General features: G+C 46.0%; 1 protein-coding gene across 2 annotated transcripts in view; it reads right to left on the bottom strand.

Moving 5' to 3' along the window:
• Positions 1–12714, bottom strand: part of LOC133617099 (uncharacterized) — a 40079-nt gene extending 27365 nt beyond the window's left edge. For both annotated transcript variants that reach the window (XM_061976818.2, XM_061976817.2), the window contains exon 1: positions 12415–12714. In XM_061976818.2, the coding sequence (XP_061832802.2) occupies positions 12415–12592 (178 nt within the window). In that variant the 5' untranslated portion in view covers positions 12593–12714. The remainder of the gene's footprint in view (positions 1–12414) is intronic.
• Positions 12715–25609: the final 12895 nt, after the last annotated feature.

The raw sequence follows: 25609 nt of genomic DNA, 5'->3' as shown, positions 1-25609 counted from the left end.
ATATGAAATACACTTGGCAACAACATGCACTTTGAGAGTGCAGACAGCCCAATTTTCATCAATTAATATATTATGTAGACATACCCTCATGTCAGCAGGCCAGGGAAGCTAGGGTCGATATTCTTCTCTTGATCATCTTCGGTGTGAGCCAAGACATCCAGGGGGTTTAGCTCGCTCGTCTGCGGGAACAAACTGCCGCCATTGCTTGCCGTGCTACCGAGGTCCTTTGTCCCTGAATTGCTCACACACTCCGGCAGATTCAATGGGGGTCTGGCGGCAGATTTCTTTGACTTTATCGTTGGAAATGCATCTGCTTTGAGTGTCGCGGGATATCCACACATTCTTGCCATCTCTGTCGTAGCATAGCTTTCGTCGGTAAAGTGTGCGGAACAAACGTCCAATTTCTTGCCACTTTCGCATCTTTGGGCCACTGGTGCAACTTGAATCCGTCCCTGTTGGTGTTGTTACACCCTCCGACAACACACCGACGAGGCATGATGTCTCCAAGGTACGGAAAACAGTCGAAAAAACGGAAAATAACAGAGCTGATTTGACTCGGTGTTTGAGAAAATGGCGGATTGCTTCACGTTGTGACGTCACGTTGTGACGTCACGTTGTGACGTCAGCGCTCCGAGAGCGAATATTAGAAAGGCGTTTAATTCGCCAAAATTCACCCATTTAGAGTTCGGAAATCGGTTAAAAAAAAAAAAGGCCTTTTTTCTGCAACATCAAGGTATATATTGACGCTTACATAGGTCTGGTGATAATGTTCCCCTTTAATACTGTAGCGGCTGGCTACTGGGTGTTAGCCAATGACGTTGGCTGGGGGGCGGGACTTCCGGGAGAGATAGGGAAGTGACGTTGTTAATAGGAAGTGGGTGTTCGAGTTTTGCCGGGAAAAGGGATAGACACACATTGGAGCTGTTGTGTGGTTGAATTACATCTTGTGCAATAAAGACAAGACAAACAAAGAAGTCGTATGAGCCTACATTCCTGGGATTATTACAATACGCTGACACACAACATCCGGATTCCCATCATGCATTGCTTCATAACTACGGCACGTTGTAACATCCAAAATTTCCAGCCGGACAAACAATATTGGGGGCGTGCCTTAAAGGCACTGCCTTTAGTGTCCTCTCTCACCTGAAAAGGAGACTATTACATATGTCTCCGTTATCCATAGGTTTATCTATAACCCATAACACGGTGGCCGAATGGATATAGTCACTCATGAACGGTCAGAGAAGCACAAGGCGGCGGCAACGCGGTATTATGGGCCACCTTGCAAGCAACATTCCGTTCTCATTTGCGGATGTTTTCAACAAATCCGTGAAGGATTTGTTCCCGGATTCAAAGATCGCTCGCCAGTACTCAAATGGCAGAACAAAAGCTACTCAAATAGTGAAAGGTAAGTGTTATTTTTTTTTTAGTAAGCAGCAAGTACCAGAGGTGTGGACTCGAGTCACATGACTTGGACTCGAGTCAGACTCGAGTCATGAATTTGATGACTTTAGACTCGACTTGACAAAATGTAAAAAGACTTGCAACTCGACTTAGACTTTAACATCAATGACTTGTGACTTCACTTGGACTTGAGCCTTTTGAATTGACATGACTTGACATGACTTGCTACTTTCCCCAAAACCCAAAGATGAAAAAGTTATTCGGGAGCGCTCCGTATTTTTCATTGTGTACTTGTTGTCTATCAGCGTTGCGTGTGTCAGCTGGTGTGCGCTCAGTACAACAGCCAATCAAATTAGATCTACTTTGTTTTCATCACACAGCATTCATCCAATCAAATTGCAGGACAACCAACGAAGAAGACATGTCCAAACCACACGCCAGTGAACAAAAAATGAGACCTAAAATAATTTCGTTTTGGTATAAAAATTATGAGGTGGTCAACACAAAACGGTTTGCAGTATGCAACACATGCGGTTCGAAAATTACTGATGGAGAGGCAACAACTTCCAACTCCGTCCGGCATTTGAAGTTGCACAAAGAACGGTAAGTTTTGAATGTAAGATAACGTTTATTGGCTAAGTAACGTGACTTTTATTTGCTGTGTAGTTAAATCAGTGAGGCTGTAAACTCACTGCTAACGTTATAACGTTATTGCAAACACGGGAATCTGTTGCAGTTCATTACCTTATTCATACTTTTTGTTCAGTGATTTTTTTTTAAGCAGGGTTACGTTAGTCAATATATCACACGTAACGTTAGACGGCGGTCAGCAGCACCGCGTATTTTAGCCACCTAAAAAAAGACAAAAATAGTAAAATAAAGGTCAGTTAAAATGTATACTATATTATGAATATGTGTACCGTTTTAGCTAGCTTTCTGACATACTGTTGGTTGTTTACCTCAGTGGTCCCCAACCATTGGTTGGTCCGTGGATCGATTGGTATCGGGCCGCACAAGAAATATATATATATATATTTTTTTCTTTTTTTAATTAAATCAACATAAAAAACACAAGATACACTTACAAGTAGTGCACCAACCCAAAAAAACTCTCCCCCCCTTTTGTTCTGGGCATTGAACATGAAGACTCTTCCTTCACTGTTCGGAGTGGCCATGAGAGTCTTGGCAGTGCCTGCCTCCAGTGCTCCAGTGGAGCGAGTTTTCAGCCATGGTGGCATCATACTACACCCCCATCGTGCACAAATGACTGACAGACTCTTGGCTAATTTGGTCTTTTGCAAATGCAATGCAGCATAGGGCCCTGACATATAAAAAGTACAACTTTTTTGTTATGTTCACGTATATGTCATGTTTTTTCAATGTTAACACTTTTGTACAAATAAGTACATTTGCACTTTATTTTTCAATGTGTTTGTTCTGTAAAGGAATGAGTTAATGTTTAAAATGACTGGTTAATAGTGCTATTATAAAGTGCAATGTCAGCACAATTTTCTTTCCTGCAATTTAAAATGCACTTGTTTTAATAAATAAATACAGCGTTTGAAAAGCATACACAATCTGTGTTAATATATTAGTCTGTGGTTAAAAGGACTTGAAAGGACTCGAAACTCAAAATGCAGGACTTAGGACTTGACTTGAGACTTTCCAGTCTTGACTTTGGACTTGACTCGGGGCTTGCCTGTCTTGACTCGGGACTTGACTCGGACTTGAGGGCAAAGACTTGAGACTTACTTGTGACTTGCAAAACAATGACTTGGTCCCACCTCTGGCAAGTACAGTACAGTTAGTAGAACAACTGTGTTTTCATTTGAAGGATTGATTGAAACTTTTATTAGTAGATTTCACAGTGCAGTACATATTCCGTACAATTGACCACTAAATGGTAACACCCCAATAAGTTTTTCAACTTGTTTAAGTCGCGGTCCACTTAAATTGATTCATGATACTAGGGATGTCCCGATCCGATATTTGGATCGGATCGGCCGGCGATATTTGCCAAAAAATGCGTATCGGCAAGGCATGGGAAAATGGCGATCTAGATCCAGTTTAAAAAAAAATCTGGTCCGTGTTTTCCAACGCACAGATTCAAATAATACATTCCACTTTTCTGCTGCTCCCTATTTCCGTTCCGCATTTTCCAGCACACCTTCAACCCATCCACAAGTCTGGATTCTCACGCAGTTGCTTTTAGCTGCTGGCATTACACGACAGGCTCTTCTCACTCCTTCTTCTGTCTCCTTCTCACAGACAGCAAGCGCAACTTCTTACACATGTCACATACTGTCACGTCATACGTCACATACTGTCACGTCATACGTCACATACGTATACGTCCTCCCCGAGCAGAGAGGTAGCAGCATGGCTAACGTTAGCTGTGATGCTAGCGCAGCCGCTAAGGTGCGCGCCTGCTCAAACGTCCTCTGCGCACGGCAAATCTATGCCACGCACAAAATGAAATAAAAAAATAGCGCATAACAATTTTCAACACACGGACACGACAGACTCCTCTCTGAGCTGCCACCTTACCGTGGTAGAGGAGTTTGCGTGTCCCAATGATCCTAGGAGCTATGTTGTCCGGGGGCTTTATGCCCCCTGGTAGGGTCTCCCAAGACAAACTGGTCCTAGGTGAGGGATCAGACAAAGAGCAGCTCGAAGACCTCCATGAAGAATAAAAATAAAGGACCCAGATTTCCCTCGCCCGGACGCGGGTCACCGGGGCTCCCCTCCGGAGCTCCCCTCCGGAGCCAGGCCCGGAGGCGGGGCACGATGGCGAGCGCCTGGTGGCCGGGCCCGGCCGGGCACAGCCCGAAGAGGCAACGTGGGTCCCCCCTCCAATGGGCTCACCACCCATAGCAGGGGCCATAGAGCTCGGGTGCAGTGTGAGCTGGGCGGCAGCCGAAGGCAGGGCACTTGGCGGTCCGATCCTCGGCTACAGAAGCTAGCTCTTGGGACGTGGTACGTCACCTCGCTGGGGGGGAAGCAGCCTGAGCTAGTGCGCGAGGTCGAGAAGTTCCGGCTAGATATAGTCGGACTCACTTCGACGCACAGCAAGGGCTCTGGAACCAGTTCTCTCGAGAGGGGCTGGACTCTCTTCCACTCTGGCGTTGCCGGCAATGAGAGGCGACGGGCTGGGGTGGAAATTCTTGTTGCCCCCCGGCTCAGAGCCTGCACGTTGGAGTTCAACCCGGTGGACGAGAGGGTAGCTTCCCTCCGCCTTCGGGTGGGGGGACGGGTCCTGACTGTGGTTTGCGCTTACGCGCCAAATGGCAGCTCAGAGTACCCACCCTTTTTGGAGTCGCTCGAGGGAGTACTTGAGAGTGCTCCCCCGGGTGATTCCCTCGTTCTACTGGGGGACTTCAATGCTCATGTTGGCAGCGACAGTGAAACCTGGAGAGGCGTGATTGGGAAGAATGGCCGCCCGGATCTGAACCCGAGTGGTGTTTTGTTATTGGACTTTTGTGCCCGTCACAGATTGTCCATAATGAACACCATGTTCAAGCACAAGGGTGTCCATATGTGCACTTGGCACCAGGACACCCTAGGCCGCAGTTCCATGATCGACTTTGTAGTTGTGTCATCGGATTTGCGGCCTCATGTTTTGGACACTCGGGTGAAGAGAGGGGCGGAGCTTTCAACCGATCACCACCTGGTGGTGAGTTGGCTGCGATGGTGGGGGAGGATGCCGGACAGACCTAGCAGGCCCAAACGCATTGTGAGGGTTTGCTGGGAACGTCTGGCAGAGTCTCCTGTCAGAGAGAGTTTCAATTCCCACCTCCGGAAGAACTTTGAACATGTCACGAGGGAGGTGCTGGACATTGAGTCCGAGTGGACCATGTTCCGCGCCTCAATTGTCGAGGCAGCTGATTGGAGCTGTGGCCGCAAGGTAGTTGGTGCCTGTCGTGGCGGTAATGCTAGAACCCGTTGGTGGACACCGGCGGTGAGGGATGCCGTCAAGCTGAAGAAGGAGTCCTATTGGGTTCTTTTGGCTCATAGGACTCCTGAGGCAGCGGACAGGTACCGACAGGCCAAGCGGTGTGCGGCTTCAGCGGTTGCGGAGGCAAAAACTCGGACATGGGAGGAGTTCGGGGAAGCCATGGAAAACGACTTCCGGACGGCTTCGAAGCGATTCTGGACCACCATCCGCCGCCTCAGGAAGGGGAAGCAGTGCACTATCAACACCGTGTATGGTGAGGATGGTGTTCTGCTGACCTCGACTGTGGATGTTGTGGATCGGTGGAGAGAATACTTCGAAGACCTCCTCAATCCCACCAACACGTCTTCCTATGAGGAAGCAGTGCCTGGGGAATCTGTGGTGGGCTCTTCTATTTCTGGGGCTGAGGTTGCTGAGGTAGTTAAAAAGCTCCTCGGTGGCAAGGCCCCGGGGGTGGATGAGATCCGCCCGGAGTTCCTTAAGGCTCTGGATGCTGTGGGGCTGTCTTGGTCCACCAGGTGTGAACGAATGATGGGTTCTACATGTAAAGCGACTTTGGGTACTTAGAAAAGCGCTATATAAATCCCAGTTATTATTATTATTATTATTATTGGTTGACAAGACTCTGCAGCATCGCGTGGACATCGGGGGCGGTACCTCTGGATTGGCAGACCGGGGTGGTGGTTCCTCTCTTTAAGAAGGGGAACCGGAGGGTGTGTTCTAACTATCGTGGGATCACACTCCTCAGCCTTCCCGGTAAGGTCTATTCAGGTGTACTGGAGAGGAGGCTACGCCGGATAGTCGAACCTCGGATTCAGGAGGAACAGTGTGGTTTTCGTCCTGGTCGTGGAACTGTGGACCAGCTCTATACTCTCGGCAGGGTCCTCGAGGGTGTATGGGAGTTTGCCCAACCAGTCTACATGTGCTTTGTGGACTTGGAGAAGGCATTCGACCGTGTCCCTCGGGAAGTCCTGTGGGGAGTGCTCGGAGAGTATGGGGTATCGGACTGTCTGATTTTGGCGGTCCGCTCCCTGTATGATCGGTGTCAGAGCTTGGTCCGCATTGCCGGCAGTTAGTCGGACACGTTTCCAGTGAGGGTTGGACTCCGCCAAGGCTGCCCTTTGTCACCGATTCTGTTCATAACTTTTATGGACAGAATTTCTAGGCGCAGTCAAGGCGTTGAGGGGATCCGGTTTGGTGGCTGCAGGATTAGGTCTCTGCTTTTTGCAGATGATGTGGTCCTGATGGCTTCATCTGGCCAGGATCTTCAGCTCTCGCTGGATCGGTTCGCAGCCGAGTGTGAAGAGACTCAGCACCTCCAAGTCCGAGTCCATGGTTCTCGCCCGGAAAAGGGTGGAGTGCCATCTCCGGGTTGGGGAGGAGATCTTGCCCCAAGTGGAGGAGTTCAAGTACCTCGGAGTCTTGTTCACGAGTGAGGGAAGAGTGGATCGTGAGATCGACAGGCGGATCGGTGCGGCATCTTCAGTAATGCGGACGCTGTATCGATCCGTTGTGGTGAAGAAGGAGCTGAGCCGGAAGGCAAAGCTCTCAATTTACCGGTCGATCTACGTTCCCATCCTCACCTATGGTCATGAGCTTTGTGTTATGACCGAAAGGACAAGATCACGGGTACAAGCGGCCGAAATGAGTTTCCTCCGCCGGGTGGCAGGGCTCTCCCTTAGAGATAGGGTGAGAAGCACTGTCATCCGTGGGGAGCTCAAAGTAAAGCCGCTGCTCCTCCACATCGAGAGGAGCCAGATGAGGTGGTTCGGGCATCTGGTCAGGATGCCACCCGATCGCCTCCCTCGGGAGGTGTTTAGGGCACGTCCGACCGGTAGGAGGCCACGGGGAAGACCCAGGACACGTTGGGAAGACTATGTCTCCCGGCTGGCCTGGGAACGCCTCGGCATCCCCCGGGAAGAGCTGGACGAAGTGGCTGGGGAGAGGGAAGTCTGGGCTTCCCTGCTTAGGCTGCTGCCCCCGCGACCCGACCTCGGATAAGCGGAAGAAGATGGATGGATGGATGGATGGACACGACAGAGAAAACAGTTTTCGTCATCATTGTTCAAATATTGCAACGTCTGTCGAGACGCTTATCTTCATTCGGTGCCACACGTCCACACCATCAAAATGCAAGGCAAAAATTTCCACATCAACACCGTCTGAAAAAATTTGTGATTTTTTTAGTTGTGATTTCCTTCTCTGCATGAAAGTTTAAAAGTAGCATATATTAATGCAGTATGAAGAAGAATGTTTTAATGTAGACATGCAAGCCTTGAACGAACATTTTGAATACCAAGACTACATTTCCTGCAATTGGGTGCATTTCTACCCTATATTTTAACTTTAGATTTATTCTCATATCAAACTCTTTTGGCTGTCTTTTTGACACTTACATCAGGCGCCCCCCTCCACACCCCGGATTATAAATAATTCAATGTGATTATCTTGTGTGATGACTGTATTATGATGATAGTATATACCGGTATCTGATAGTATATATCTGTATCATGACCCCGACTTAAACAAGTTGAAAAACTTATTCGGGTGTTACCATTTAGTGGTCAATTGTACGGAATATGTACTTCACTGTGCAACCTACTAATAAAAGTCTCAATCAAAACACATAGAATCATCATACTGCTGTGATTATATGCATCAAGTGTTCATTCAAGGCTGAGGCAAAATATCGAGATATATATTGTGTATCGCAATATGGCCTTAAAATATTGCAATATTAAAAAAAGGCCATATCGCCCAGCCCTACTTTCAATGATGCCATTTCTGTTTGTCATGTATAATTTTGTCTATTTTGTGCTTATCCTTGAATAAACAGGTCAGTTTCTTGTTACCAACCATTGTGTATTATTCAAACTCCCCTAATTCAGCTGGCTAGTTGTTATCAAGAGTACTAAAACCCTTTTCAACATGATTCTGACAACTAAGTAGGCTAAATAACTTTAAACTTTAATACATGCTCGGATAGGCCAGTATCGGTCAGTATCGGTATCGGTCAGTATCAGTATCGGATCGGAAGTGCAAAAACAATATCGGTATCAGATCGGAAGTGCAAAAACCTGGATCGGGACATCCCTACATGATACAGATATATACTATTTTCATAATACAGTCATCACACAAGATAATCATCAGAGTATATACAATGAATTATTTACATTATTTACAATCCGGGGTGTGGGATATGGAGGGTTGGGGGGGGGGGGGGTTTAGGATTGGTTGGTATCAACACTTCAGTCATCAACAATTGCATCATCAGAGACATGGACATTGTAACAGTGTAGGTCTGACTTGGTAGGATATGTACAGCAAGTAGTGGACAGAGAGAGAGAGAGATCAGAAAGTATAAGAAAAAGTGTCTACATTTGATTATTTATAATCCGAAGAGGTATTATGTGGAGGTGGGAGGGGGTTAGTTTAGGGTTGAAGTTGCCTGGAGATGTTGTTTTAGTGCGGTTTTGAAGGAGGATAGAGATGCCCTTTCTTTTACACCTGTTGGGAGCGCATTCCATATTGATGTGGCATAGAAGAAGAATGAGTTAAGACCTTTGTTAAATCGGAATCTGGGTTTAACGTGGTTTGTGGAGCTCCCCCTGGTGTTGTGGTTATGGCGGTCATTTATGTTAAAGGCCTACTGAAATGAATTTGTTTTATTTAAACGGGGATAGCAGATCCATTCTATGTGTCATACTTGATCATTTCGCGATATTGCCAAATTTTTGCTGAAAGGATTTAGTATAGAACAACGACGATAAAGTTTGCAACTTTTGGTCGCTGATAAAAAAAAGCCTTGCCTGTACCGGAAGTAGCGTGACGTCGCAGGTTGAAGGGCTCCTCACATTTCCCCATTGTTTACACCAGCAGCGAGAGCGATTGGGACCGAGAAAGCGACGGTTACCCCATTAATTTGAGCCAGGATGAAAGATTCGTGGATGAGGAACGTGAGAGTGAAGGACTAGAGTGCAGTGCAGGACGCATCTTTTTTCGCTCTGACCGTAACTTAGGTACAAGGGCTCATTGGATTCCACACTCTCTCCTTTTTCTATTGTGGATCACGGATTTGTATTTTAAACCACCTCGGATACTATATCCTCCTGAAAATGAGAGTCGAGAACGCGAAATGGATATTCACAGTGACTTTTATCTCCACGACAATACATCGGCGAAGCACTTTAGCTACGGAGCTAACGTGATAGCATTGTGCTTAACTGCAGATAGAAACAAAAGAAATAAACCCCTGACTGGAAGGATAGACAGAAAATCAACAATACTATTAAACCATGGACCTGTAACTACACGGTTAATGCTTTCCAGCCTGGCGAAGCTTAACAATGCTGTTGCTAACGACGCCAGTGAATCTAACTTAGCTACGGACCTCGACAGAGCTCTGATAAAAACATTAGCTCTCCACCTACGCCAACCCTCATCTGCTCATCAACACCGAAGCTCACCTGCGTTCCAGCGATCGACTTAGCGACGAAGGACTTCACCCGATCATCGATGCGGTCGGTGGCTAGCGTCGGATAGCGCGTCTGCTATCCAAGTCAAAGTCCTCCTGGTTGTGTTGCTGTAGCCAGACGCTAGTACACCGATCGCATCTACAGCTTTCTTCTTTGCAGTCTCCATTGTTCATTAAACAAATTGCAAAAGGTTCACCAACACAGATGTCCAGAATACTGTGGAATTTTGTGATGAAAACTGAGCTTTTTGTATTGGATACAATGGCGTCCCAATACTTCCGTTTCAACCATCGGCGTCACGCGCATACGTCATCATACCTAGACGTTTTCAACCGGAAGTTTCGCAGGAAATTTAAAATTGCACTTTATAAGTTAACCCGGCCGTATTGGCATGTGTTGCAATGTTAAGATTTCATCATTGATATATAAACTATCAGACTGCGTGGTCGGTAGTAGTGGGTTTCAGTAGGCCTTTAAGGAAGTAGTTTGACATGTACTTCGGTATCAGGGAGGTGTAGCGGATTTTATAGACTAATATATATATATATATATATCAGTGACGTGCGGTGAGGTTCATGGCTGGTGAGGCACTGACTTCATCACAGTCAGATTTACAAACATATGAACCCTAAAGAGTATCTTATTCACCATTTGATTGGCAGCAGTTAACGGGTTATGTTTAAAAGCTCATAACAGCATTCTTTCCTGCTTGGCACTCAGCATCAAGGGTTGGAATTGGGGGTTAAATCACCAAAAATGATTCCCGGGCGCGGCGCCGCTGCTGCCCACTGCTCCCCTCACCTCCCAGGGGGTGAACAAGGGGATGGGTCAAATGCAGAGACAAATTTCACCACACCTAGTGTGTGTGTGACGATCATTGGTACTTTAATTTAACTTTAACTTTACACATACAAACTGTAGCACACAAAAAAGCACATTTTAATAAAAAAACGTTAGTATGGTCTTACCTTTACTTATAAAGTCCTTGCGCCGCTGTTGTGCTGGATTAATGAACCCCCTGACGGGAGTGTTATATCAACTAAAGCCCTCACTTCAACTTTCCACGTGCAAGATTTAATCTATTTAAAAAAGTGTAACCGAGGGTTTATAAATGTCGCCTATACTGTATGAAACTACAAAATAACAAACACGGAGGCTCCAGTTTACACAAGGACCACTTTATTTACCTTCTTTCAAAAACCTACGCTCCACTCCGTGTCATCACTTCCGCTCTTAGCGCCTTCAAAATAAGAGCTCAAGGCATATACTGTATAACAGTGCATAACAGGAACTTAACATCACAAAAAGGAAAGCCCATAAAAATAGGTTACAAAAGTTATTTAATAAGAAGCCAAAAAGTGCAAAAACAATAATGTTCGTGTTGGAGGAGTTGTGAATTAGCAGTCTGCAGGTGTACTTAATGTTGTGGCCCTGCAGTCATTCACAACTCCTCCAACACGAACATTATTGTTTTTGTACTTTTTGGCTTCTTATGAAATAACTTTTTTAAATAGATTCAATCTTGCACGTGGAAAGTTTAAGTGTGGGCTTTAGTTGATATAACACTCCCGTCAGGGGGTGCAAATTCTAAGGCAGGAGGCGGGATTACTGCGAGCCTTAGCCAGTGCGTCTTTTGCAGCCGTTGTATGATCGCTCAGCACAAGAAACACTTTACACACATACATCCATCCATCCATCCATTTTCTACCGCTTATTCCCTTTGGGGTCGCGGGGGGCGCTGGAGCCTATCTCAGACAGTTGTTGACAAAATACACTGTACATTATATACCTCAGCTAACTAAACTATGGAAATGTATAATATAGTTCATATAGCAATACAGTCTCACTGCACAGCAGGCCAGCAGTTAGCTGAGTCCGCAATCCATGGTGAGGCACAACTGAGTGACGTGCCTCAACTGGCTGCTGTTCAGCGCACCGTCTCTTCTCAGTATTTGAACGGCAAATGTGAAAATTCAGCGATTTTGAATAAAAATAATCTAAAACTGGTGAAGTTAAATGGAAAATAACTTTATAGTATAATCACTGGATACATTTAACAATTTAATAATTTTTATTTTATTTTTACATTTTTTTTCTTTGGCCTCACCTGCCTCCAGTGACTGCACGTCACTGATATATATATATATATATAAAATAAATACTTTAATTTCAGTGAATTCTAGCTATAAATATACTCCTCCCCCTTAACCCCGCTACCGCCCACCCCCCCAATCTCCCGAATTCGGAGGTCTCAAGGTTGGCAAGTATGCCCACGCCACACAGCGATGTCCACGTGGAGGATCGAAGACGCACTCGGCGTAAAGTTAGACGTTATTGTCGGTACTAATGTCTAAAGATTTAGGGTAGTTTACACGGGCTTGAACAATAAATGCATTAATTAGCTTATAACACATTTCTCTTCTCACGACACTTCTGACAATCAGTCGGCCTCGTTGGATATTAAAATATCCAACTCAAGATCGACTAAATGTCAAACTCTTCCATATTGTTCCGTATATTAGCGACATGACGTCGTGTAAAAGATGAAGTATGAGGATGATGAAAGTGTAAAAATACCTTCAACGTGTAGCACAATTTGAGTTTTGCGAGCAGCTTCCAGTTGTTGTCGATGTCGCTCCTTCTCCTCTCTCGTTCGAGAAAGTTCCTCCTCGTACGACGTTATCGTGCTTTCAAACAGCGCGAATATTTCGTCAGCTACCGCCATTAGTCGCTCTTTCACCAACTCTTTCAACATGTTTGATGTCTTGTAGCGAGCACACTGACAAACTTGAGCGCTGCTAAATGCTAAATGCTAACGTCTTTGTCATTCGATATGTTCGCGCATGCGCCGCGTCTTCTTCTTCTTTTCTGTTTTACGGCAGCTGGCATCCATCTGTGGTGCATTACTGTCATCTTCAGTTTCATTTTATAATTAAATGACAATCTCTCCTTGAGTCCAGCATTGTTCAAAAACTCCCATACTATTTCCCTTCCATTTTCAGAGTCCGCAAGATTTATCAGGTCCCAGTACCCTCGGTTTTTCAGTCATGGTCAGTCTTTCTATAATATATTTAGTACATTACAAAAAACCGTGTTTTATTCTTTCTAATAATACTATACCTTGTTCACACATTCCTGTAGGGCAGTGGTTCTTAACCTTGTTGGAGGCACCGAACCCCACCAGTTTCATATGCGCATTCACCGAACCCTTCTTTAGTGAAAAATAAAATGTTTTTTTTTCTCAAATTCAATAAAGTTATATGTTTTTGGTAACACTTTAGTATGGGGAACATATTCTAAGTAACAAATACTTAATTTAGAGTTATTTGGTTAGGGCCAGGGTTAGAGGGTTAGGGCCAGGGTTAGAGGGTTAGGATTATAATAAGGCCATGCCGAATAAGGCATTACTAAGTACTTCATAATGACTAGTTAAGAGCCAATATGTTACTAATCTGCTAACTAATTAATGATGAATATGTTCCCCATACTAAAGTGTTGCCATGTTTTTGTACTGGTGCACAAAATGAACCGTGCATGAACATCACCTTGTTCAAAGAACAAAACCAACACAGTGCATAAACTCACAACAAATTACACACCTGCAAATCAGTCTGACTTCTGCTGTTGCCGTATCCGTAATACGCCGATAGGGAGTAGTTTTTATTTACACGATGAGTCGGGTGTGTCTTGACTTCCGCCGAACCCCTGAGCCCGACTCACCGAACCCCTAGGGTTCCATTGAACCCAGGTTAAGAACCACTGCTGTAGGGTGTTTTCCAATTAAAAATAATTGATTATTTAAATAGCTATGCCCAGTCCTAATTCTGCTCATTATCACTTGATGTTTCCTTACAGGAAATTCATTCTAAGCATGGGCCCCTGGAGAGGGGGTCTAGACTGAGGCCAAGGAAAAAAACAACTCATAGCCATAGCTCACATACACATGTGTGTAACAGGGAATCATCAAAGAACACAAAGGACAATAATGACATAAAAATAGCAGAGCTGATGCAACTAGCTGCCACTCCAGCAGTGCCACTTCTGCACACAGTCACAAAAGTAAAACAAACAAAAAAAATAAAAATAAACCAATAACATACATTGCGCACACACGATTGCACCATGCAAAAAGAAGCAACCAAACAAAAACATAATTTCAACACCCACACACACTGTGGTGGCCTCTGTGGTGTTCCACGCCATCATCTGCTGGGGTGGGGGGTAGCATGGCCAGAGACAGGAGCAGACCCAACAAAGCAACCAAGAGAGCCGACTCCACCCTCGGCCGCCCACCAACTCTTGGCCAGTGTCCAGTCCGCATGGATGAGCGAGGACGCGTCCAAGGGGACCGAGGAGTCCGATACCTGCTCATTCAGCCCTGTCTCGTCATCCGCATCTCCTCTACTCCAGTCTCTCCAAACGGACTCTGGTGTGCCAGAGACCCAGCAGCTGGTCTCCATGGCCAAAAGGCTCCCCGGAAGGCAGATCCAGAAGTTCACAAAAAAGGACCGTATAAATCACGAAAGGGTCCCGAACCAAAAAGCAAAAAAAAACATGAAAACAAGAGGGAAACATCAGTAACACAAAAGGATGACACTGGAGGGGGGGAGGGGGGGCGGCATGGCATAGTGGGTCGAACTGCCGTGGCAGAAACCTGAGGGTTGCAAGTTCGCTCCCCGCCTCTTGACATCCAAATCGCTGCCGTTGTGTCCTTGGGCAGGACACTTCACCCTTGCCCACACTGGTGAATGAATGATGAATGGATGACAGGCGGTGGTCGGAGGGGCCGTAGGCTCAAACGGCAGCCTTGCTTCCGTCAGTCTACCCCAGGGCAGCTGTGGCTACAAATGTAGCTTACCACCACCAGGTGTGAATGAATGATGGGTTCTTCACTTCTCTGTGAGCGCTTTGAGTATCTAATAATAGAAAAGCGCTATATAAAATCTAATCCATTATTAGGGACCGCAATGTCCCTTTGGGACAGAGGACCCTATTATATTTTGTGGGTTTTATTCTTTATTATTATACCGCCGCCTCTTTGAGCTGTAATTTGACCCCCTTAACATGCTTCAAAACTCACTATATTTGACACACACATCAGGACTGGCGAAAATTGCCATCTAATAAAAAACCCCCCAAAAAAAAAAACCTCAAAATTGCGCTCTAGCGCCCCGAGGAAAAAACACAGACAAAACTGCTTGTAACTTCCGGTAGGAATGTCGTAGAGACATGAAACAAAAACCTCTATGTAGGTCTGTCTTAGACCTAGATTTCATACATAAACATCCTTCAGCAAAATTCAACAGGAAGTTGGCAATTCCCCCTTCAAAACAAAAGTTTAGTAAAAACAGTCACTTTTGCCTCTTTGAGCTGTAATTTGACCCCCTTAACATGCTTCAAAACTCACCATATTTGACACAAACATCAGGACTGGCGAAAATTGCCATCTAATAAAAAAAAACCAACCCAAAACTCAAAATTGCGGTCTCGCGCCCCCTAGGAAAAAACACAGACAAAACTGCTTGTAACTTCCGGTAGGAATGTCGTAGAGACATGAAACAAAAACCTCTATGTAGGTCTGTCTTAGACATAGGTTTTATATAAACATCCTTCAGCAAAAATCAACAGGAAGTTGGCAATTCCCCTTTCAAAACAAAAGTTTAGTAAAAACAGTCACTTTTGCCTCTTTGAGCTGTAATCTGACCCCCTTAACATGCTTCAAAACTCACCAAACTGGACACACACACCAGGACTGGCAAAAATTGCGATCTAATAAAAAACTCAACCCCAAAACTCAAAATTGCGCTCGAACGCCCCCTAGGAAGAAAACACAGACACAACTGCTCCTAGGAAGAAAAGTCAGACAAAACTGCCTGTAACTTCCAGTAGGAATGTCTTAGAGACATGAAACAAAAATCTCTATGTAGGTCTTACTTAGACCTACATTTCATATATTGACAACCCCCAGCAAAAATCAACAAGAAGTTTGCAATTCCCACTTCAAAACAAAAGTTTTGTAAAAACCGATCACCTTTTTTCAAACATTATCTCCTCTGAGCGCGTTTGTTGTGTTGGCTTTAAACTAGCACAGGAGAGAGATTGAACCCTTCTGATTAAAAGTTGACCAAAGAGTTTTAATTACTGCTCCGGTTTGGATTTTATGTGCCGTCAAAGTCGGTCCCGTCCATCGCTGCTTGCAGCTTTAATTAATATTATTATTACAAGAGCACAGAGCTCCTGCCACCGGCAGCCACTACATCTTGGAAAAGGGTGGTTGCTGACCCGGTCTTGTTCTCTGGGTCCTTGGATCCATCCGTAAATATCTGAGTTCGGTGATTACATTTGGTTTCAACCAGGTTATAAAAATCACCAACCATATCTCCATTTCTCTTCCTTTGTGTAACTGACAGTAATTCGAGGCCCGTTTTCCAAGTAGCCATAGAGGACGAGTTGGCCACACTAGTCTCCTCAAACTCTATACCCAACACACCCATACTCTCAGCTATCTGATTTCCTTTCCAGCTAAAACAGTTTATTTCACCACTTTCCCTTTCCCAGCATGCCTGAGAGGAACTGCTTGTTGTGCACTGCTAACTTGGGCATGACTGTAAACTAGGCAATGCTACTACCCCCTGTTGTCTGAAGGAGGAAGTGCACCTCACTGTTAAATTCCAAAGTGAACTTAAACACCGGTCGTACATGTATTCTTAATATATTCAACAAACAAGACATAACAATTGTCAAATCGTTCAAGCCTCAAACTGTTCAGCCTATTCAGGAATCGCAGGCTTTCAAATTCATAACAATTCCCAGATTTCCCAGAATTCCAGGTTTTCCGGGACATTTTTCCCATTCAGAATGAATTGGCCATTTTTTAAACTTCCACCAATTCCACATTTTCAACCGATTCAAACCATTCCACTTTCAACACATTTCACCATTCTGGAAATTCAAACTATAATTTTCCCAAGTCCAAAAAATTCCAGGATTTTCCAGAATTCCTGCTTTTCCAAAGCCCTATTTCCACCCTTTTTTCTGGCCACTATTCCTTCCACATTTTTCAACGCACTTCAACCGTTCCACCTTCAAAACATTCCTTTTAATTAGGACGAAAAACAAAGTTGTTTTTTGAACTGTAAAAATTCTCGGTTTTCCCAAAATTCGTAATATAATTTCTCAATTCAACATTTTACTACTTCAACATTTCTCGACCGATTGGAAAAATCTCAACACCAACCATTTCAACTCATTCAGAACATTGAAGTTTTTGTTTTTTTACCATTTAAAAAAAAATCCCGCTTTTCCCGAATTTTCCAATTTTTCTGAATGTCCCATTGAAATCAATAGGACAATCTTCAAAGTTCCACGATTTCCACATTTTTTATCTGATTCAAACTGTTCCAACTTAAAAATATTCAGCCTGTTCAGCAATTGTGTGCTCTACTTCAACAATTGTAAAAAAAAAAATTCCCGCATTTCCCATAATTCCGAAAGGGACAAGCGGTAGAAAATGGATGTATGTATGGATGGATTTTCCCCATTCAAAATGAATTGGCCATTTTCCAAACTTCCACAATTCCCACATTCTTCAATCCATTCAAACCATTCTATCTTCAACACATTCAACTCATCCTGGACATTCAAACTACAATTTTCCACATTCAACAAGTTTCCAGGAATTATCGTTTTTTGGTAACCTATTTCCACTCTTCTTAAGTTCGACCGCTCCGTTCCCATTTTTCAACCTATTTCAACCGTTCCATCATCAAAACACTCCTCATATTCAGGACAAAAACCAAGTTGGTTAAGGAACTAGAAACATTTCCGTTTTTCCCAAAATTCCAGGAATTTTGCAATTAAAAACTGTGACTAATTCAACATTTATTGACCGATTCAAACAATTCCAACACCAACCAATTCAACTCATTCAAGACATTCGTGTTCCTAATAAATTTTTTTTTTTAAATCCCGCTTTTCCCAAAATTACCAAATTTCCAGGAAGTTCCCATTGAAATGAATGGGACATTTTGCCAAGTTGCACAATTCCCACATTTTTCAACCTCTTCAAACTAGAGATGTCCGATAATGGCTTTTTTGCCGATATCCGATATTCCGATATTGTCCAACTCTTAATTACCGATTCCGATATCAACCGATGCCGATATATACAGTCGTGGAATTAACACATTATTGGACCTAATTTTGTTGTGATGCCCCGCTGGATGCATTAAACAATGTAACAAGGTTTTCCAAAATAAATCAACTCAAGTTATGGAAAAAAAATGCCAACATGGCACTGCCATATTTATTATTGAAGTCACAAAGTGCATTATTTTTTTAACATGCCTCAAAACAGCAGCTTGGAATTTGAGACATGCTCTCCCTGAGAGAGCATGAGGAGGTTGAGTTGGGCGGGGTTGAGGTGGGGTGGGGTAGGGGGTAGCGTTGGGTGTATATTGTAGTGTCCGGGAAGAGTTAGTGCTGCAAGGGTTTCTGGGTATTTGTTCTGTTGTGTTTATGTTGTGTTACCGTGCGGATGTTCTCCCGAAATGTGTTTGTCATTCTTGTTTGGTGTGGGTTCACAGTGTGGCGCATATTTGTAACAGTGTTAAAGTTGTTTGTACGGCCACCCTCAGTGTGACCTGTATGGCTGTTGACCAAGTATGCCTTGCATTCACTTGTGTGTGTGAAAAGCCGTTGTGATTGGGCAGGCACGCAAAGGCAGTGCCTTTAAGGTTTATTGGCACTCTGTACTTCTCCCTACGTCCGTGTACACAGCGGCGTTTTAAAAAGTCATAAATTTTACTTTTTGAAACCGATACCGATAATTTCCGATATTACATTTTAAAGCATTTATCGGCATTCCTAATTCAAACTATTCCAACATTAAGACATTCCACTCATCCTGGACATTCAAACTAACACTTTCCAAAGTTCCAAACTAAATTCTGGTTTCCCTGGAAATTCAAACTCTTCCCTCCCGAGCCCAAAAAACCTCCACCAATGGCTTGGCACAGAGCAATCCTGCGACCTCTGCGGGGCCATCAATGCCTCACTCCAGCACGTTCTGTCAGGTTGCAAAATGGCGCTGACACAGGGTCGGCTCAGATGGCGGCACGACCAAGTGCTCAGCAAGCTGGCAGAGGTGCTGGAGAAAAGTCGGCAGGAGGCAAACAAACAGAGTCCAGCAGAAAGCCAATGCAGGATCCACTTCCTAAGGCAGGTGGAACCTGCGACACATTCCAGCAAGAGAACACCCGCCAAGCTATTAACACCAGGGGCGGCGTGGAAGATGGAAGTGGACCTGGGCAGGCAGCTCCAATTCCCACAGGAGATATGCAGCACCACCTTAAGACCAGATGTGGTGCTGTGGTCTGCAGCTCTGAAGTCAGTAGTACTGATTGAGCTGACAGTGCCATGGGAGGAGGGACTGGAAGCTGCCTACGAGAGAAAGAAGGCAAAGTATGCAGACCTGGTCGCGGACTGCAGAGAAAGTGGATTGAGGGTGAGACTGTATCCGGTGGAGGTGGGAGCCAGAGGCTTTGTGGGCAGATCAACATCACGTCTGCTCAAGGACCTGGGACTACGTGGAGCCACCCTGAGCAGATCCACCAAGGAGCTCTCAGAAGTAGCAGAAAAAGCTAGCCACTGGCTCTGGCTCAAACGACGCGACAAGGCTTGGGGAGCAGTATCCAAGTAGGTTTTGCTGCAGGGGGTGTCAGGGAGACGTCCCTGTTCACTGCCCCGCCACCGGGAGATGTTCTGGGCTAAGGGGCGAAACATCAATGAGAGGTGGTCCCCAGCTGAAGACCCTGCAGCAAAACCTTTTCTGGTATGCGGTCAGGTTTAGGTCTGCCTCAGGGAAGAGGACGTCCCTGCCATGCACAGTCCACCACAGGCACCGGTGGAGGTGCGACAGGCCTAAGGCCCAGCGGCAAGACCACCTTGCTGTAATTAAAACCATTTCAGTGTTTAAATGATTTCAACATTTAAACCATTTCTACATTCATCCTACACTCCTTTAGCATTTCAGTTCAGCGTCAGCTTTTCAACATTCAAACCATTCCAACATTCAAACTATTCTTACATTCCGTTTCCATATGAGTTGGGAAATTGTGTTAGATGTAAATATAAACGGAATACAATGATTAGCAAATAATTTTCAACCCATATTCAGTTGAATATGCTACAAAGACAACATATTTGATGTTCAAACTGACAAACATTTTTTTTTTTTGCAAATAATCATTAACTTTAGAATTTGATGCCAGCAACACGTGACAAAGAAGTTGGGAAAGGTGGCAATAAATACTGACAAAATTGAGGAATGCTCATCAAACACTTATTTGGAACATCCCACAGGTGAACAGGTAAATTGGGAACAGGTGGGTGCCATGATTGGGTATAAAAGAAGATTCCATGAAATGCTCAGTCATTCACAAACAAGGATGGGGCGAGGGCCACCACTTTGTCAACAAATGCGTGAGCAAATTGTTGAACAGTTTAAGAAAAACCTTTCTCAACCAGCTATTGCAAGGAATTTAGGGATTTCACCATCTGCGGTCCGTAATATCATCAAAGGGTTCAGAGAATCTGGAGAAATCACTGCACGTAAGCAGCTAAGCCCGTGACCTTCGATCCCTCAGGCTGTATTGCATCAACAAGGGACATCAGTGTGTAAAGGATATCACCACATGGGCTCAGGAACACTTCAGAAACCCACTGTCAGTAACTACAGTTGGTCGCTACATCTGTAAGTGCAAGTTAAAACTCTACTTTGCAAAGCCAAAGCCATTCATCAACAACACCCAGAAACGCCGTCGGCTTTGCTGGGCCTGAGCTCATCTAAGATGGACTGATACATAGTGGAAAAGTGTTCTGTGGTCTGACGAGTCCACATTTCAAATTGTTTTTGGAAACTGTGGACGTCGTGTCCTCCGGACCAAAGAGGAAAAGAGCCATTTGGATTGTTATAGGCGCAAAGTTGAAAAGCTAGCATCTGTGATGGTATGGGGGTGTATTAGTGCCCAAGACATGGGTAACATACACATCTGCGAAGGCACCATTAATGCTGAAATGTACATACAGGTTTTGGAGCAACATATGTTGCCATCTAAGCAATGTTACCATGGACGCCCCTGCTTATTTCAGCAAGACAATGCCAAGCCACGTGTTACATCAACGTGGCTTCATAGTAAAAGAGTGTGTGTACTCGACTGGCCTGCCTGTAGTCCAGACCTGTCTCCCATTGAAAATGTGTGGCGCATTATGAAGCCTAAAATACCACAACGGAGACCCCCGGACTGTTGAACAACTTAAGCTGTACATCAAGCAAGAATGGGAAAGAATTCCACCTGAGAAGCTTAAAAAATGTGTCTCCTCAGTTCCCAAACGTTTACCGAGTGTTGTTAAAAGCAAAGGCCATGTAACAAAGTGGTGAACATGCCCTTTCCCAACTACTTTGGCACATGTTGCAGCCATGAAATTCTAAGTTAATTATTATTTGCAAAAAAAAATAAAGTTTACGAGTTTGAACATCAAATATCTTGTCTTTGTAGTGCATTCAATTGAATATGGGTTGAAAAGGATTTGCAAATCATTGTATTCCGTTTATATTTACATCTAACACAATTTCCCAACTCATATGGAAACGAAGACTTCTATGGAAATGCAAGAACCGAGACTCAGATTTCCCTCGCCCGGACGCGGGTCACCGGGGCCCCCCTCCGGAGCCAGGCCCGGAGTTGGGGCACGATGGCGAGCGCCTGGTGGCCGGGCCTGTCCCCATGGGGCCCGGCCGGGCACAGCCCGAAGAGGCAACGTGGGTCCCCCCTCCAATGGGCTCACCACCCATAGCAGGGGCCATAGAGGTCGGGTGCAATGTGAGCTGGGCGGTAGCCGAAGGCAGGGCACTTGGCGGTCCGATCCTCGGCTACAGAAGCTAGCTCTTGGGACGTGGAACGTCACCTCGCTGGGGGGGAAGGAGCCTGAGCTAGTGCGCGAGGTAGAGAAGTTCCGGTTGGATATAGTCGGACTCACCTCGACGCACAGCAAGGGCTCTGGAACCAGTTCTCTCGAGAGGGGCTGGACTCTCTTCCACTCTGGCGTTGCCAGCAGTGAGAGGCGACGGGCTGGGGTGGCAATTCTTGTTGCCCCCCGGCTCAGAGCCTGCATGTTGGAGTTCAACCCGGTGGACGAGAGGGTAGCTTCCCTCCGCCTTCGGGTGGGGGGACGGGTCCTGACTGTTGTTTGCGCTTACGCGCCAAACAGCAGCTCAGAGTACCCACCCTTTTTGGATTCACTCGAGGGAGTACTTGAGAGTGCTCCCCCGGGTGATTCCCTCGTTCTACTGGGGGACTTCAACGCTCATATTGGCAACGACAGTGAAACCTGGAGAGGCGTGATTGGGAAGAATGGCCGCCCGGATCTGAACCCAAGTGGTGTTTTGTTATTGGACTTTTGTGCCCGTCACGGATTGTCCATAACGAACACCATGTTCAAGCATAAGGGTGTCCATATGTGCACTTGGCACCAGGACACCCTAGGCCGCAGTTCTATGATTGACTTTGTAGTTGTGTCATCGGATTTGCGGCCTCATGTTTTGGACACTAGGGTGAAGAGAGGGGCGGAGCTTTCTACCGATCACCACCTGGTGGTGAGTTGGCTGCAATGGTGGGGGAGGATGCCGGACAGACCTGGCAGGCCCAAACGCATTGTGAGGGTTTGCTGGGAACGTCTGGCAGAGTCTCCTGTCAGAGAGAGTTTCAATTCCCACCTCCGGAAGAACTTTGAACATGTCACGAGGGAGGTGCTGGACATTGAGTCCGAGTGGACCATGTTCCGCACCTCTATTGTCGAGGCGGCTGATTGGAGCTGTGGCCGCAAGGTAGTTGGTGCCTGTCGTGGCGGTAATCCTAGAACCCGTTGGTGGACACCGGCGGTGAGGGATGCCGTCAAGCTGAAGAAGGAGTCCTATCGGGTTCTTTTGGCTCATGGGACTCCTGAGGCAGCGGACAGGTACCGACAGGCCAAGCGGTGTGCGGCTTCAGCGGTCGCGGAGGCAAAAACTCGGACATGGGAGGAGTTCGGGGAAGCCATGGAAAACGACTTCCGGACGGCTTCGAAGCGATTCTGGACCACCATCCGCCGCCTCGGGAAGGGGAAGCAGTGCACTACCAACACCGTGTATGGTGCGGATGGTGTTCTGCTGACCTCGACTGCGGAAGTTGTGGATCGGTGGAGGGAATACTTCGAAGACCTCCTCAATCCCACCAACACGTCTTCCTATGAGGAAGCAGTGCCTGGGGAATCTGTGGTGGGCTCTCCTATTTCTGGGGCTGAGGTTGCTGAGGTAGTTAAAAAGCTCCTCGGTGGCAAGGCCCCAGGGGTGGATGAGATCTGCCCGGAGTTCCTTAAGGCTCTGGATGCTGTAGGGCTGTCTTGGTTGACAAGACTCTGCAGCATCGCGTGGACATCGGGGGCGGTACCTCTGGATTGGCAGACCGGGGTGGTGGTTCCTCTCTTTAAGAAGGGGAACCAGAGGGTGTGTTCTAACTATCGTGGGATCACACTCCTCAGCCTTCCCGGTAAGGTCTATTCAGGTGTACTGGAGAGGAGGCTACGCCGGATAGTCGAACCTCGGATTCAGGAGGAACAGTGTGGTTTTCGTCCTGGTCGTGGAACTGTGGACCAGCTCTATACTCTCGGCAGGGTCCTTGAGGGTGCATGGGAGTTTGCCCAACCAGTCTACATGTGTTTTGTGGACTTGGAGAAGGCATTCGACCGTGTCCCTCGGGAAGTCCTGTGGGGAGTGCTCAGAGAGTACGGGGTATCGGACTGTCTGATTGTGGAAGTCCGCTCCCTGTATGATCAGTGTCAGAGCTTGGTTCGCATTGCCGGCAGTAAGTCGGACACGTTTCCGGTGAGGGTTGGACTCCGCCAAGGCTGCCCTTTGTCACCGATTCTGTTCATAACTTTTATGGACAGAATTTCTAGGCGCAGTCAAGGCGTTGAGGGGATCCGGTTTGGTGGCTGCAGGATTAGGTCTCTGCTTTTTGCAGATGATTTGGTCCTGATGGCTTCATCTGGCCAGGATCTTCAGCTCTCACTGAATCGGTTCGCAGCTGAGTGTGAAGCGACTGGGATGGGAATCAGCACCTCCAAGTCCGAGTCCATGGTTCTCGCCCGGAAAAGGGTGGAGTGCCATCTCCTGGTTGGGGAGGAGATCTTGCCCCAAGTGGAGGAGTTCAAGTACCTCGGAGTCTTGTTCACGAGTGAGGGAAGAGTGGATCGTGAGATCGACAGGCGGATCGGTGCGGCGTCTTCAGTAATGCGGACGCTGTATCGATCCGTTGTGGTGAAGAAGGAGCTGAGCCAGAAGGCAAAGCTCTCAATTTACCGGTCGATCTACGTTCCCATCCTCACCTATGGTCATGAGCTTTGGGTTATGACCGAAAGGACAAGATCACGGGTACAAGCGGCCGAAATGAGTTTCCTCCGTCGGGTGGCGGGGCTCTCCCTTAGAGATAGGGTGAGAAGCTCTGTCATCCGGGGGGAGCTTAAAGTAAAGCCGCTGCTCCTCCACATCGAGAGGAGCCAGATGAGGTGGTTCGGGCATCTGGTCAGGATGCCACCCGAGCGCCTCCCTAAGGAGGTGTTTAGGGCATGTCCGACCGGTAGGAGGCCACGAGGGAGACCCAGGACACGTTGGGAAGACTATGTCTCCCGGCTGGCCTGGGAACGCCTCGGGATCCCCCGGGAGGAGCTGGACGAAGTGGCTGGGGAGAGGGAAGTCTGGGCTTCCCTGCTTAGGCTGCTGCCCCCGCGACCCGACCTCGGATAAGCGGAAGAAGATGGATGGATGGATGGATGGATATGGAAACGGGGTTTGTACATTTTGTCAGCATTTCATTTCAACTTCAGCATTGGAGCGTTCACACGCCATTCCTCCAGGAACTGCCTCTTCTAGTTATTTTTTCTTATTTTAGTTTACAAAGTCAAGATTTGAAGGTAGCCATTTTGCAGCAGCATAACCAAATTTAGTGGCCAGAAGAGTGACACAGGCAACTCGTACTTGCTTATAATTACTAAGCCAGCTATGTAGGATTGGAACCTTGTAATAATTACAATTCAAATGTGTTAACCACAACTGCAGCCACTGACAAAAACAGGAAGCAGCAGCACTTCAGTTGGTAATCAGTGTTGTCATGTGAACTTTATAAACACCGATTTGATCTTTCTTAAATAGCTGAGCTTTTTGTTGAACCATTTGGAAATTGTTTTACTTGTCAAACAGAGTTATTATGTTGTCTTGAAAAAAAAAAAAGTTTTCTCAGACCTTACATTTTATTGAAAATGTTTACATGGTCTGTACTGAAGACAGAAGCAGCAGCTCTTCTTCTTTGGTTAGTCATGTTCTTTTATTCACCTATCGACTGTCAGGTGTGATTTCTTTTGTTTTGTTTTTTACCTGGCAATGATTTTTTTCTATCTATTTGCTGGCTCTTGTCCTCCAGCTTCTGTATTTGGTGTAAGTTTGTTCAACTGCATTTATTTCTTGTATGTTTGCTGTGCTATTACCGTATTTTTCGGACTATAAGTCGCAGTTTTTTTCATAGTTTGGCCGGGCTCCAGTGCAACTTATATATGTTTTTTTCCTTCTTTATTATGCATTTTCAGCAGGTGCGACTTATACTCCGGTGCGACTTATACTCCGAAAAATACGGTAAACTGATTTCAAAGGTTAGTATTAATTGCCTAATTTCCTTGTCAC

Source organism: Nerophis lumbriciformis, linkage group LG16, assembly GCF_033978685.3.
Source record: "Nerophis lumbriciformis linkage group LG16, RoL_Nlum_v2.1, whole genome shotgun sequence".
NCBI classification, from domain to species: domain Eukaryota; kingdom Metazoa; phylum Chordata; class Actinopteri; order Syngnathiformes; family Syngnathidae; genus Nerophis; species Nerophis lumbriciformis.
The sequence above is the reverse complement of the archived record's forward strand: the minus strand, read 5'-3'. Positions and strand labels throughout refer to the sequence as shown.